At 36.5% G+C, this 14443-nt stretch overlaps 1 protein-coding gene across 2 annotated transcripts in view; it reads left to right on the plus strand.

Annotated features, from left to right (window-relative positions):
- The window catches only part of LOC140164357 (monocarboxylate transporter 12-like), a 272528-nt gene that overhangs the window by 12132 nt on the left and 245953 nt on the right, over positions 1 to 14443 (plus strand). The window contains exons 2-4 of one of the 2 annotated variants that reach the window (XM_072187632.1): positions 880 to 1081; positions 1789 to 1932; positions 5077 to 5775. In XM_072187632.1, the coding sequence (XP_072043733.1) occupies positions 880 to 1081; positions 1789 to 1932; positions 5077 to 5775 (1045 nt within the window). Of the gene's footprint in view, positions 1 to 879; positions 1082 to 1788; positions 1933 to 5076; positions 5902 to 14443 lie in introns of both variants that reach the window. The other variant, XM_072187631.1, reaches the window with a different exon arrangement.

A 14443-nucleotide genomic window follows, 5' to 3' on the forward strand; every position in this document is an offset into this window, starting at 1 on the left:
TTTCCTTACCTACTCAATCAATAAAAATCAATAATTCATGCCGGGAGTCAAATACCATTATATCTGATGAGAGGAGATTGATATGTTTTCACAGGATAAATGAGGAGGACATGAAATACGAACACACAGTCAAATACGGCGCCATAATGCAAGGTCACGTGAGGTATCACATGATTTTGTGACTTCAAGTAGCTTCAAATACTCACTTGTATTTAATATTTGATACCTGTCATGCATTTCCTTCGTATTATTGACAGTAAGTCCTAATTTCGATATTACCATAGTAAAAAGACATTCCCTTATCAAATTAGAAGACCGGTCTGACCGCGATTGAGGGCGATTTTACTCTCTTCAACAGGTACGATTCGCTAAAATTACAACACCTTTATGTGTTGACCTCAATCACATGGGCCGAGTAAGCGTTGATGTGAATTATTCATAACCGATCGATACCTTGCCTCGCTTTGTTAAGAGCAAGCCAACAAAATTTGCGTGGTTTTCGTGGCTAATACAAAACCCGTAAATTTAGTGCCACCCCCTGATAATACGGCTATTTACTATTTAAAATACCCGGTATGGATACTGAGCCCCAGTATCAACTAAAACATCAAGGCCGCAGTACGGGCAGGCGCGATGCCGGAAACTGCCATACGACGACTAAACACTCCAAGTGAGTTCCAATATAAAAGGGCCCCGCAGGGCATGAAAGCCCAGTGACCTTGACACAATAGAAATGTGAGGACATCAAAAGGACATCATGTAGTATAAAATAATGTCCTAACTTATGTTAGTTTACACATACAACAGGCTATTGAGGCTACATCAAATACTTAAGTGTAAACTGTAACACATTTTGTTTAATTGTTGATTTCTTCGCAGAATTATGGTGGTGGAAAATCAGATGCGTCCAATAGATGGAAATGGTTCATCCTTATTAGCTGTCTTGGTACCAAGTTCCTCAACATTGGACTAAGAAAATCCTTTGGTGTTCTACTAACAACACTGCATTCTCAGCTTGATATCCCTATATGGATTCTTGGCCTGGTGGTATCAATAAGCGTATCGGGCGGTGATATTATAGGTATAAACATGGGTGTTTTTACATACATTTTTATGGAAAAAAAGAGACGACACTTAATGATTTCGGTCAAATTTTTATTTGGTTATTCTTTGCCAAATATTACAAATTTATACATTCCTGTATCAAAGCAGCCAATCAGAAAAGCGGCTAGAAAAGTAGGCGGAGTGCATTTTAATTGAATGTGTAAAATATGCCACTCCATGTACTACATGTACCACCCGGAGTGCCATTGATCAAATGATCACCAAAAATGCATAAAATCGGTAATTTCAATGTCAAAACGACCATTTAGATTTTTAAGTTGTTCAGTTGAATTTGTCATGTCAGAAAACATATATTAAACAAGACACCAAAATCTTAACCATTTTAGTAAAAATGACCCCCTTTTTTCAGGATGGTAGGACTATGGTAATGAGTAAAATGATCTATTAGGGTACCAAAAACTCATCAACAATGAGACAAATCTGGGGAATGAGGCAGTCGATCGATCGGGTTACGGACCTTTATAATGAAAGACAGAGATAAAAAGACTAGTTCGCGTCTGACGTCGGGGCAATGGTGCGCCGTGATTGGTTGCCGACCTGCGCAGTGCGGCATTTTCTGTCTAGTTGTCAGAATTTCAGACGCGAACTAGTCTTTTTTTTTTATCTCTGTCACACAACTTGAAATCATTCTTATAATAAGCAACATATCCATTTTCTTCTTAGGGCCAGTGGTTGGAGGGTTTGCCACACTGTGTGGTTGTCGACCAGTAGTAATCATTGGTGGAATCCTGCTTAGTGTTGGAATGATTCTTGCTTCCTTTTCACGGTCTTTTCTACAATTAGTAATTTTCCTTTGTGGTTTTTGTGGTAGGTATTTTTTCAGAAAGAGTAACAAACTGGTTGCAAAATGCGAAATTTTGGAAACAATTATAATAAGGTCTTCGGACAAAACTGCCCGAACTGGGACGCACTCGTGGAATCAGAAGGTACATTCTGAATAAAATACCCAGCAAACACGAAACGTTTTCGACATCATTCGCAAAAGGTTATAAAAGGTTGTCAGAAAACGTTTAAATGTCGGTATATTAATGGTATAAAACGTTTTCATAACATTAAATAACATTTGTTGGTAATTTACTGCACAGCAAACACAAATGTTTTACAGAAAACATTTAAATGTCGGGTTATATAAAGGGTATAAAAACGTTTTAATAACATTCCAAAAACATTTTTGAAAACTTGGTACAAATCATTCTAAACAGAATGGTATTTTGGGGTTGAAAAAATATTTTGCAAAACATGCTTGCCCAAAATATTTACAATAACGTTTTTAAAATGTTTTCACGACCTATATATAACCCGACATTTAAATGTTATTAAAACGTTTTGTAAAAAACATTTTAAGAACATTTCTGTGTTTGCTGGGTGCAAATATTTTAACATAATGTTATTTAAGTGTTGACAAAATATTTGGCCAAAAATGTTTGCAAAAATAGTTTACAATGACATTTCGAAAACATTTAAAAATATTGTTGTAGTGTGTTTTCATACAAAACGTTTAAAACGATTTCATGACCTTTATATAACCCGACATTTTAATGTTATTAAAACGTTTTTACCTAAACCAAAACCCAAAATATAATTTATTTAAAACGTTTTTGTGTTTGCTGGGTACTGGACTAACATTTCGAATTTTGCAACTTTTCATCCAATCTCATTGCACTTCATCTGGCACTGCAAAGTTGACTTAATCCCATTTGGAAACAAGCTTTTCATTGTGATCCCGATAATTTTGTAATAATTGACGCGTCGCACAATGTAAAAACCACATTGTCTTGACTAATTAGCTAGCGGACTTAATAATTAAATTTGTTAATTTGGTCTTTTGGTCATGGACATCATGTAAAAAAACACGCTTTGGCCTGATGACTCATTTATTTTAAGTGTTTTGAGTGATTATTATTAAAACCTGGTAATTTCCAAAGTAAAAACGCTTTATTCAGGAAAGTAAAAAGATCGTATATAAGGCAACATCCCAGCACACACATGTTCTTCAAATGTTCGTTTTTTTTAAACGTTTTAATAACATTTAAATGTCGGGTTATATAAAGGTCATGAAAACGTTTTTAAAACGTTATTGCAAATATGTTGGGCAAATATGTTTACAAAATATGTTTTCAACCCCAAACTATATCATTCTGTTTAGAATGTTGTGTATCAAGTTTTCAAAAATGTTTTTGGAATGTTATTAAAACGTTTTTATACCTTTTATATAACCCGACATTTAAACGTTTTCTGTACAACATTTTGTGTTTGCTGGGACGAATCACTTTAAAGGCTCGATCATCCACCTTGGCAAGATGGACACCTGGGTTGTTAAATAATATCGACAACATATGTTATATGGCACCCGTGCACTCTCTTGATATGTTCGTAAAGTTTGATGGTCACTTGGGTTGTTAAATAAATATCGCCAACATATATGTATGGCACCCGTTTTTCCGGATTTGGCGTATTCCTGGACCTACAACCATGGCCAAAATGTGTTGGGACACTTATGGGAAAACGTACACTATATTATGGCCTTATTTCCGTTATTGTTAACGTGATAAAGTGGGGGTTTCTTTGGTCACAAGCCTAAACCCTTTCCTAACACCCCAACCCTCCCCTTCCCCACCAATCAATGTTGGGTGCCACTAGGCGCGTACGTGTGACCAAAAAGGTAGGATTCAACATTGATCGGGGGGAGTGGGGGCTTATTTACATTACCCTATCAAAACCGTCCCAACACTTTTGGCCAGCATTGTAGCTAGAGCTAAATGCTACATTGTACAATCAATAGTAATCAATCATGATAGTGACTTAAAAAGCAACATTTTGTTTCTTTAATTAATATGCAAAGTCATAATTTGTGTTCATGTCAAAAATGTCAATTTTTAATAATTTACCATAAAATTTGTATTAATACTATTATATCGCGAATTTCAGCAAATCAAAATTATTTGATAATAAGGATATGTAGGCCCTATCGTATTCAGAACCCAATTTGGTGTGTCTGATGTGCTCTCAGGTCCCATAAAAATACTGTGCATAAGGGGCTGTGCAATAATTATTTCCCCGGGGGTAACATTTCGAACGGCCTGCCAAAAATCGCTTGCCCCCCTCGGCCTGCCAAAATCGCTTGCCCCCTCTCGGCCTGCCAAAAATCTTTGCCCCCCCCTTACACATGCCAAATTTTTGGGATCCCAATTTTCAAACCTTAAATGGTCTAGATATAATGTTGCGAGCGTAGCGAGCAGGAAAATTTGCATATTAAAGCGTTTCCGTACTGTTTTCCTAAGCCCTTTTAGAGCGTTTTTTAGGCGCCCCATGAATGTGTGCCAAAAATCGCTTGGCCCCTCTCGGCTGGCCAAAATTGCTTGCCCCCCCCTTTCGGCTCGCCAAAAAAATTTGCCCCCCCCAATTTTACCCTCCCCAGGGCTCATAATTATTGCACAGCCCCTAAGTGGGTGACCTACCCGTACGCGTAAGCTTGCCCTTAAAGAATTTCTTGTAGCATTAAATACGATCTCAACACGTATACGACGTATGGCAACCCAGTCTTGGAATCAGTGACCTTTTTGACTCTTAACCCAAAAGTGAGTCGTATACTCTTGATAACTTGTTTCAGCCACCATCTACGTGCATGTTGGGCAATATATATCGGTTCATCGTTCATGTGGGCATGTCCTTAAACCTTTCTCCCCTGCTGACAGTAATGGTATTTGAAAATAAGATCAGGCAAAGAAAATTGATTACCCTGGTGAGTGGTAAAATTTTGTGAAGAAGGTCCGAAGTTGCCACTGAAATTTTGTGCCGGACTTTATCATGTGCTATACAATGTACGTATTACCTTTCAAATGCGTTAATTATCTTATAATAGCTGCTATTATAAGATAATTAACGCATTTAAATAACTTAGATATGTTTTAAGAAAATTGATTGCCATAATTCTCTTTCATTCCTTTGCAGGTTTAGGTTTCGGTCTAACAAACGATCCACCATTCGCTGTGCTAGGACAATATTTTCATGAACATTTCAGTCTGGCCAACAGTTTTGCCATGGCGGGATCCTCGCTTGGTATTATGTTATTAGGACCTTTAACTCAAATATTTGTTGAAATATATGGATGGCGAGGTGCTATGTGGCTTCTTGGTGCTCTAGTATTTCATATTACCGTATTTGGTGCTCTTTTAAGACCTCCAACAAGAACAGATAATTTGGACCATTTCTTACTTCAGGAGGATGAAATAGAAGGTACTAATATAGAGGATGGGAACTCCGACAATTCATGTTCAGATTGCTGTTCTTCCTTGGTAAGAACAATGGATAGTTCCCTCTTTAAAGATCCCATGTTCATCATTATCATCCTGGTGTCAACAACAATACGATTCTCTCAGATGGCATGGTTGATATATCTGGTCCCAAATGTAGTCAGCAAAGGTGTGCCAATCCTCCAAGCTTCTTTTATCTCCACATCTGCTGGAGTTGGTGACTTGATTGGACGACTTCTGCCGGGTGTTTTCAGCAGTGTGTCAGGTCGCGAGATATCAAGTAAGACGGTGTGGACTTTTGGAATGTGCATAACGGCTGTAAGCTTTGCTCTGGATGCCATGGTGGAGCCGTACTCAGGGATGATGGTGTTAGGATTCTTCCAAGGCTTGGGGATAGGTATGACGTATTCTAGCACTAACGTAGTACTGTTTGATGAGTTCGGCAAGGAGCGGCTGGTAAATTCTATGGGATGGGTTCGTGGCATCAGTGGATTTGGAAGAATCATTGGTGGCTTTGTACCAGGTATGTGAAGACCGAAGTAAAAAGACTAGTTTGCGCCTGACGTCAAGGCAAAGGCACGACGTGATTGGTTGCTGAAGTGCGCAGTACGGTATTTTAGTTCTGGTTGACAGGACGTCATACGCAAAATAAGTCTTTTTTTTCAGTCTTCAATTAAATCCCCGGGATTAAATCGCATGTGTTTATTAAACTTACAATGAACGATCTCATTATATGAAATTTTTTATTCTTTTCAAAACTGATTTTTTTTTTTTTTTTTGGTCATATTTGTAACGACGTTTTTGGTTTGTTTTGTTTTGGATTTTTTGTTTTTTGGTCATATATGTGACGACGTTGAATCAGTCATTTTTCGTTTTGTTGGTCAGGTCAACAGATCAATTTTGATTATAATGTCGTATTTTAAGTGTGCTATAAGATATATTCTTCGAGAAATCATTTTATTGGATTAAAAGAAATGCTACGTACAATGCTAAATATTGGTGGTGATTTAAATTGTATTCAAAACCATGATAAAAAATATGAATATAGAAAAATGTACCATGCAAATATCTTCAAAAAAAGTATTCAACATTATAATTTAATTGATATCTGGAGGCACAGATGGCCAGAAAAACGTCAATTCACATGGAGACAACTATCTCTTGGTTTATTCTCTACACTGTAGGCTATAGATTACTGGCTGATTCACAAAGAGTTCATCGATGCTGTTGACACTACTGATATTGGTTCCTCTGTAAAAATCAGACCATAATGCTATTTCATTAAAATTACAAATGGGAAAACCAAAATACTGGACCAGGTTTTTGAAAATTTAATTCTTAATATTTACAAAAAAGAGATTCGTAAAGTTACTTGTTCTTGCAAAAAAGGTTGTACCCGGCAAAAATTAACAAATCAACTTACTTGGGAATTATGTAAAAGAAAGACGTCACTGTAAAATATTGTAAAAAAGGTCTTCTTGAGAAATTCGAAAATTATGATTTAGAAGAGAAAATAGACAATGATAGAAATGTATTTAAGAACAGATATATTGCAGCAAAGTCAAACCTAGATAAACTGCATAAAGAAACTACTATAGGCGCATAATAAGGGCAAGAGTCAAGTGGTTTGAGAAGGGAGAAACCAATTCCAAATATTTCACGGGACTCGAAAACCGTACAAAGCAACAAACAAATTCAATCACAGATCTTGGTTAAAATACCACAGACACAGATGACATACTAAATGAAATTGTAGATTATACTAATCTGTATAATCAAAGGAAACTAGAAGTGGTATAAAACGGCATTTTACAAGTCAGAGGAATACGTGTTAGGGGCATATTTTAGGGGTCCCATATTTCCCAGGAGGGGGCTTACTAGATTGTTTTAAACTGATTACTGTGAACACTTATTCAATTGCCAAAATATGGTTGAAATTTGCTGAACCCCATCTTCCTCCTTTTCTTATGGTGTCAGTGTTTCTCAGATAATCTCTCTTAAATACTGATCTGGAGAAACCTGTTTGTATTCAGTATTGGGAAAAACATGGTGTGTATGAAAGAATGTGAGAAAACGTATTTCAATTTAAAATTCGAAACAGAATTGAAAATAGTTTGGGGCAATTCCAATTAAATGTATTATGCATTCTTATTCCATGTAAATGAAATGTGACGTGTCATATCAAAAGGAGACACTTTTGGGCAGGTTACCAATTTTGAGGTTTTTACATATTTTAAATATAGCTTGATATTTTGCTCCACAGCGCCATTTTCCCCAATGATGTGAGGGTGTCCATGTAAATTTAGGAACTTATTCTTGGTATGTACAAAGGTATAGGCCTTAGGCATAATTTATTTTCGGCTAACATTCTACGAAACATGCGATTTTTGACCGAATTTTCTCCTAAATATAATGAGTATTTCAGCCTAAATAACAAGTAAAAAGTCAGTAACTCTTGGGATAACTATTAAAGAGCGAAATAAAAATCATGAATATTACTGTAGAAACCAATGGTGGGCCTCACCAACCCTCCCCCTTTTACAGTCCTACCCCGAGTATGGTGCTGGGATAAAGAATTTATCACTAAACATGCTAAATGAGCGCAAAGGATGGATCTACGATTAGCTTAGGTCGTTTGGGCGTAAACACGCGTTTTTTTGTGACGGGATAAAAAATCATGTGCTTTTATGCAAGCGTCAATTTGAAGCTTGAACCTCTACCCAACTCAAGCCTCGACTATCGACGTCGATTGAGGTTATATTTATAATGACCTCAATCATCGGCATCGAATCGACGTTGATAAATATGCAAAGGATTGAGGTAGGTAGGTTCAAGCTTTAATTAAATTGACGCTTGCATTAGGTAAGGTGGTCGGAACGCAGATAGGAGCGCAGAGATGTTTTTTCCAACATCTATCATTGTTATATGTTATTTCAAAAAATCCTGATAATTTCACCAAGGATGGGGCACCATGATGTATAAAGGTAAAACATAACATTGCAAATGACACTTAATAATACGATATTTAACATAGTCGCCGGCACAGCTGAATTTCTCCATCACCTGCATTTTAATAGCTCATTTTCAACAGATAAATCACAGCGTAATAACAAATATAATTGTCAGTTATTTTGATGATCGGAAATATACTGCGCACAAAAAGTATCCATACACTTAAAACAAAAGCCCTTTCTTAAAGACTAAAATACAAAATAAAGTGTTCGATATTTTTATAATGCTTAAGGGTACTTGCCCATCAATTTCATTCAGGGGCGTGTTTGAAAAACGGCACAGCGCATTAGTAAAAAGAATAAAAATTACTAAAATTTTCACCAGGGTTCGAACCACTGCCAATTGCACTATGAATGCTAAAGATGGCTACTGTGCCACGGTGACTGTGGTTAACATTCGGCGATTTTCAAAGATATACTTATCAACACGTTTCTAGTGTATTGAAAATCAGATTTTGGTAGGAATACAGTCATAGAAAGACATATGACTCTACTTGTCTGTTTGTTTTTCATTTAATACAAATTAATTTTGATGAATTGAACTGGTACGACTCTTAGGACTCGTGATAAACGACGATTAATTTTGTAATAATAAAATGAAAACGCTGGGTCATTCACGACGTCATTTGTAATTCATGTCAAAACCTGGGGAGGACCACACACATCCGTGTATACGTGCGCAATCGATACTCAATGATCCAGACAATACCGTTTGGATATACCGCCCTTATGTATGCACCTGCTTGACACATCTTGTCACTTGCGGGAAGATATGCTATATGCCTACCCTAATAGCTTACAATAGATACCCCGCCGTAAATAGCTCTCTTCATTACCTTAAATCCAAAAAAGGAAATGTCAGGTCAAAATTCTCACCCACCATCGGAGCGGCATATCAACATGTGCCACATATGTGTGAGTACCTCCGACGGGGTTCGAATACTTTTTGGGCGCATGTATAGGTTTGTACCGTAGGCTATAAACGGAGATCAATAGTATAATATAAATTTTAAAATGATATTGATGCGTTCATTAATATTTGAAACGTTATATCAATATCGATATAATGTTACAAATAATGGACTGCACTAAGTCATTAACAAAATGTTCTACACTAATGTGTCCCCAAGTATTGGCCGTGATAGCTTCGAACGTATTAAATGAAAACGTCTGTTCTAGGATTACTATTTCACATCTGTAGAATAATTTATGTGACACTGATCATATTTCAAATGCTCTTCATAATCTGTCTAATAATATGTGAACATTCAATCAAGCTTATGTTACGGTACGACTGTCTTAAAAGCGATTATTAGCTCAGTAAGCCAAAAAATTAAGGTACCAGTTATGTTCACCTCCTGTATATCCTAAACAAAGACAGATATGTCATAATTGGAACATGCAGCCAATAGCTGCATCTTTTAGCTCAAATTTAAGACCTCATTCGTTGAAATTGTTCAAGAAATAAAGGCACGGCGATCCCAAAACCCAAGGAAGATACCAATGTAAAGGTTGCAGTTTCCTTCATTGCATGCCCTATTGATTTGTACACAAAGCGATCGTGAACAAGAAAACTAGCGCTGCACTAGCACGTTAAAACTAGCGTCGTGCTTTCACTGATTAGAACACAAAAGTGCAAGTGTTTCTTCATTTGGTTTTAGATCACCGTTTCTTTAATTCTCATCCAATTTCAACAAATAAGGTATTCCCAGCTAACCAAAAAACGTTTTCTGAACGTTGTGAGAACGTACCGTTGACGTTTTCTAGACGTTCTGATAAAACGTTTTTAAAACGTAATTTTGTGGAGGGTTTTGACGTTTTAAAAACGTTATTAAAAGACGTTCTAAAACGTTTCGCAACGTAAAAGACGTTTTTAAGACCTATCTTTCCGTTACCCAAGACGTATCCAGGACCTACAGAAAACGTATTGGACGTTCTAGCACGCAACTAACGTACTAAGAACGTTGCAGAAACGTCCAAAACGTCCTGAAAACGTTATAGCAACGTAAAAAACGTATTGGAGGATGCATTACTCACCACCAGAAAACGTATGTTACGTTTCTACTACGTTTTTAGAACGTTTTCTTGACTATTTAGTGACGTTTAGAAAACGTGCTATGTTTTATTAGTTTAAGACAATGAAAATAAAGCGAAAATGTAATTTAATAAAAGTCCAAAACAAATATCAAATATTATTAAATTAGGCCAATACAAAATTCATGAAACAAGTTAGTTTGGCAAATTAGTGATACTTACGACTTACACGACACATAATAAATCACACCAGACAATTAATGTTGATTTGATGTGTGATTCATTAAACTTTATTCCTGTGTATGAATACTATTCTTCATTCATTTTCGTTGAAAATACTGCTGAAACATAAATTAATTTTATACAAACATGCTATGCAAAATCACCCCATGGAACATGTGGAACTTGTGTTACCATGTATCGAGTCAACTATTGTCATGACCATTGATGACTGTTTATACACTCTATTACTCGATTTATAATAATTATTGTTTAATACATATGCATGGATGGAATACTCATGAAACCCGATTATTGTACATTTATAGGATAAAAAGTTTTAAAACATGATTTATTTACATGAAAACTCTCAAATATAAGTTACTATTTATAATTGAAGACAGAATAATATTCAAAAGACTAGTTTGCGTATAATGTCCTGTCAACCAGACCAAAATGCCGTTCTGCGCAGGTCAGCAACCAATCACACCGCGCCTTTGCCCTGACGTCAGACGCAAACTAATGTTTTCAATTCGGTCTTCAGTTAAATTCGACAAACTTAATTGATTACTCTCACGTACAAAGCGCAGTTAACACTCTAAGAAATAAAGGTTCTAAAAGATTCTAAAGTTGTCCTCACAGGAGAACCCTTAGAGGTTTTCTAAAGAACCAAATATGGTTCCAAGACCATCGAAAATGACCCCAAACTAAAGAACCTTTTAGAGGTTCAAGATCTAAGAGGGCGGGTTCTCCTGAGAGGACAATTATTTCTTAGAGAGTTGATGATGACTAGACTTGAAAGTGCTCGTAACTTTTGCCAACACTTTGCTAAAATTAAGTCATAATTATTGTTCATGGTTTACTTTAATTTTGTAGAATTTTGCCATAGGCCTACTATGTTCGTAATGTCTAGCCCCTCTCAAATTTAATTAGCATTTATGCAAAGTAACGTGGTCCGGTTTGACACTTTGACAAGAACGTATTTGCGCGATGTTGACAAGTCGCAACTCACAACGAATATATGGCGACGGAATTAACAACACGTTATACATTTTGATTAACCAAGTTTTAAGGCAGAATTCTGTAAAATAAAAGTACCATGAACATTTATGCATTTATTTTAGCCATAATATTGACAAATGTACAGTTCATGAGCCTTTTCACGGCTCATTACCTAAATTGATTAAATGTAGGCCTATAAAGATGATAAGTCTGCATTTCCCTTATGGAACTAGCCCCGTTCTCAAACCGCGACGCCTCTCGAACAGCGAGCGGAGCGAGCAGCGAGCGCAGTGGAAAATCATCATACAGGTATCAGAGTACAGAGTGCTAGGAACTACCGGTACCCAAAGCATTAACGAGCAAATTAGTCCTATAAACGAAACTACTTTCGTTTTCGGCCATCATCTCCTCCCTGCCAGAAACGTAAATCCACAAATGTTGAAAATTATCTTCTTAAAAGAAATATTTTTACAAACGTCATTGAGATTTGAAACCCACTCCCAAAAACCTCGATCTTTTTTGGTTGTTCCTTTAGGGGATGGGGTATGAACGTTTGGACAAAATTTATTGTGGGACATGAGAGCACATCAGACATATCGAATGGAATTCTGAATACGAAGAATGTCCTTCTGTTCTCAAATAATTTTGATTTTTTTTTTAAATTCGCAATGTAATACACATTTTATGTGAAATGATTAAAAATTGATATTTTTTTGAAAACTTTATAAATTTGATGTTTTATACTTAAAGTGTATTTATTTAGGATAAAAAGCCGACGATCAATTTAGAAAATTTTGACCTTTCGTATCATGGATTTTTTCTCCCAAACACCCAAAAAAAATAGGTCTTTTGGGGAAAAATTCCATATCTTCAATATGGAAAGTCAAAATATTCAATTGATCGTCGGGTTTTCCTCCCAGCTACATACACTTTAAGAATATATCATTAGATTTATAACATTTACTTCGAGGACTGTTAATATAAAAAATGTGAACAATATCAAATTTTAATAATTTGTCATAAAATTTGTATTATACCGTTAATTTAAAAAAAAGAAAATTATTTGATATCAGAAAGACATTCTTCGTATTCAGAATGCAATTCGATATGTCTGATGTGCTCTCATGTCCCACAAAAAATACTGTCGAAACGCTCAAAACGCTCATTCCAGATCCCTTAATATCATTAAACACGTCAAATAATTTGAATACGCATAGTCTAGTCTCAAAGATAAAATAAAACTCCTCAAATTGAATTATTACCTCTTTACTAGTGTCCCCAAATACAACGTAAAAACCACTAATTTACATTGTTTACACAACATACAGATAATATCATCACTTCCGTTGCTGATGGGCAGAGCGATTAACTGTAAACCGTTCACAAGAGCGTACTTGCGCGATTGACAAGGCGCAACTTGCGAGTATGGCGACAGAAATAACAACACGTACGGCGTGTAAAGCACACATAGTAGGCCTACGCTTCGGATCGGAGGCGCATTGTGAACATCGCGGAAGTATGCTCTCGTTTTACAGCAAATTAAAATCACGGTATAGTTACTATAATCGATAAGTCGCTATAATCTGAGGCAGAATTTAAAAGTCCGAGTACATTTTTGGTCTGGTTGGCAGGATGTCAGACGCAAATTAGTCTTTTTAATTCGGGCTCAGATTATAGCATGCCCTCGAGCGTCAAGTCGCAAGCCATACATGGCCTTTAATGCAACTTTGACCAAAGGGCCGTTCATATTACGCCGCAATTGCGGTGCGGTGCGGTGCCGCACTGCAGAATACTTCAATAAATGAAGTTCAATACATTTTAACTTGGAAATGCGACGAGTAGCGTTGAGTTGAGGCAAAAAGTAATCGATTTATCGGTACCGCATCGCACTGCATTGCGGCGTAGTTTGAACGGACCTCGACGCTGCAACAATAAGGCTTTTTGAAGTATGACGGGCACAAATGGAGATGGTGTACTTTTATTTGGGTAATCTTGTGTATGCTTTCTTTCAGCATACAAAAGATTACCCAAATAAAAGTACTCCCTCTTTTGTGCCCGCCATAAATCAAAAAGGCTTAACATAAATCAGCGATTGTGGAAACGCACTCAGCGAATACTAGGTGATTATACACTGGTGAAGTGACGTAGTTAGTCGGATTAACTACCATAGCAATAGATGAATAAAATTTTGACTGTATCCCCCGTATGCCTACAACGTCCATGCGGTACCGATGCATTGAACCATATATTATGTCAAAGAAATGCTAATCACTTGCACCTGTAAGATTAGCCTGTTTGAAAAGAGCGGTATTGTATTCAATCTATTATATGATTGAAGACAGGTGATGAGTGCAACCTGCTGTAGTGCAGAGCGATCTATTCAAAAATTGTATTCATCTATTGCTATGGTAGTTAATCCGATTAGGACGTCACTTCGCCAGAAACAAAAACATCTTAACATGCTTATGAGAAATGTTTTAAAATAAAAGTCTGATATATAATCACAGCTATTTTAAACTTAAACCTTATATTTATCGAATATATATACTTCAATAGACAGTGAGCACCTTGTCCGACAATGTTGTAAAACTAGCATGTTTACCAGTACAGTGCCTGTGGTCTTCAGTTTCAATGTGTCCCTAGTCTTGTTCTTCCTCTTCCTGTTGGGAGCCACGTTCATTTTCGCCGCGCTCATCATCCTCCAATTCCCCTACAGGTACCGCTGCATCCACATTCCCAGCTTTCTATAGATAATAAAATGGAAAACAATCTATTTATAAGCATGATCATCATTTTGGG

This window comes from Amphiura filiformis, chromosome 11, assembly GCF_039555335.1.
Source record: "Amphiura filiformis chromosome 11, Afil_fr2py, whole genome shotgun sequence".
NCBI lineage: Eukaryota > Metazoa > Echinodermata > Ophiuroidea > Amphilepidida > Amphiuridae > Amphiura > Amphiura filiformis.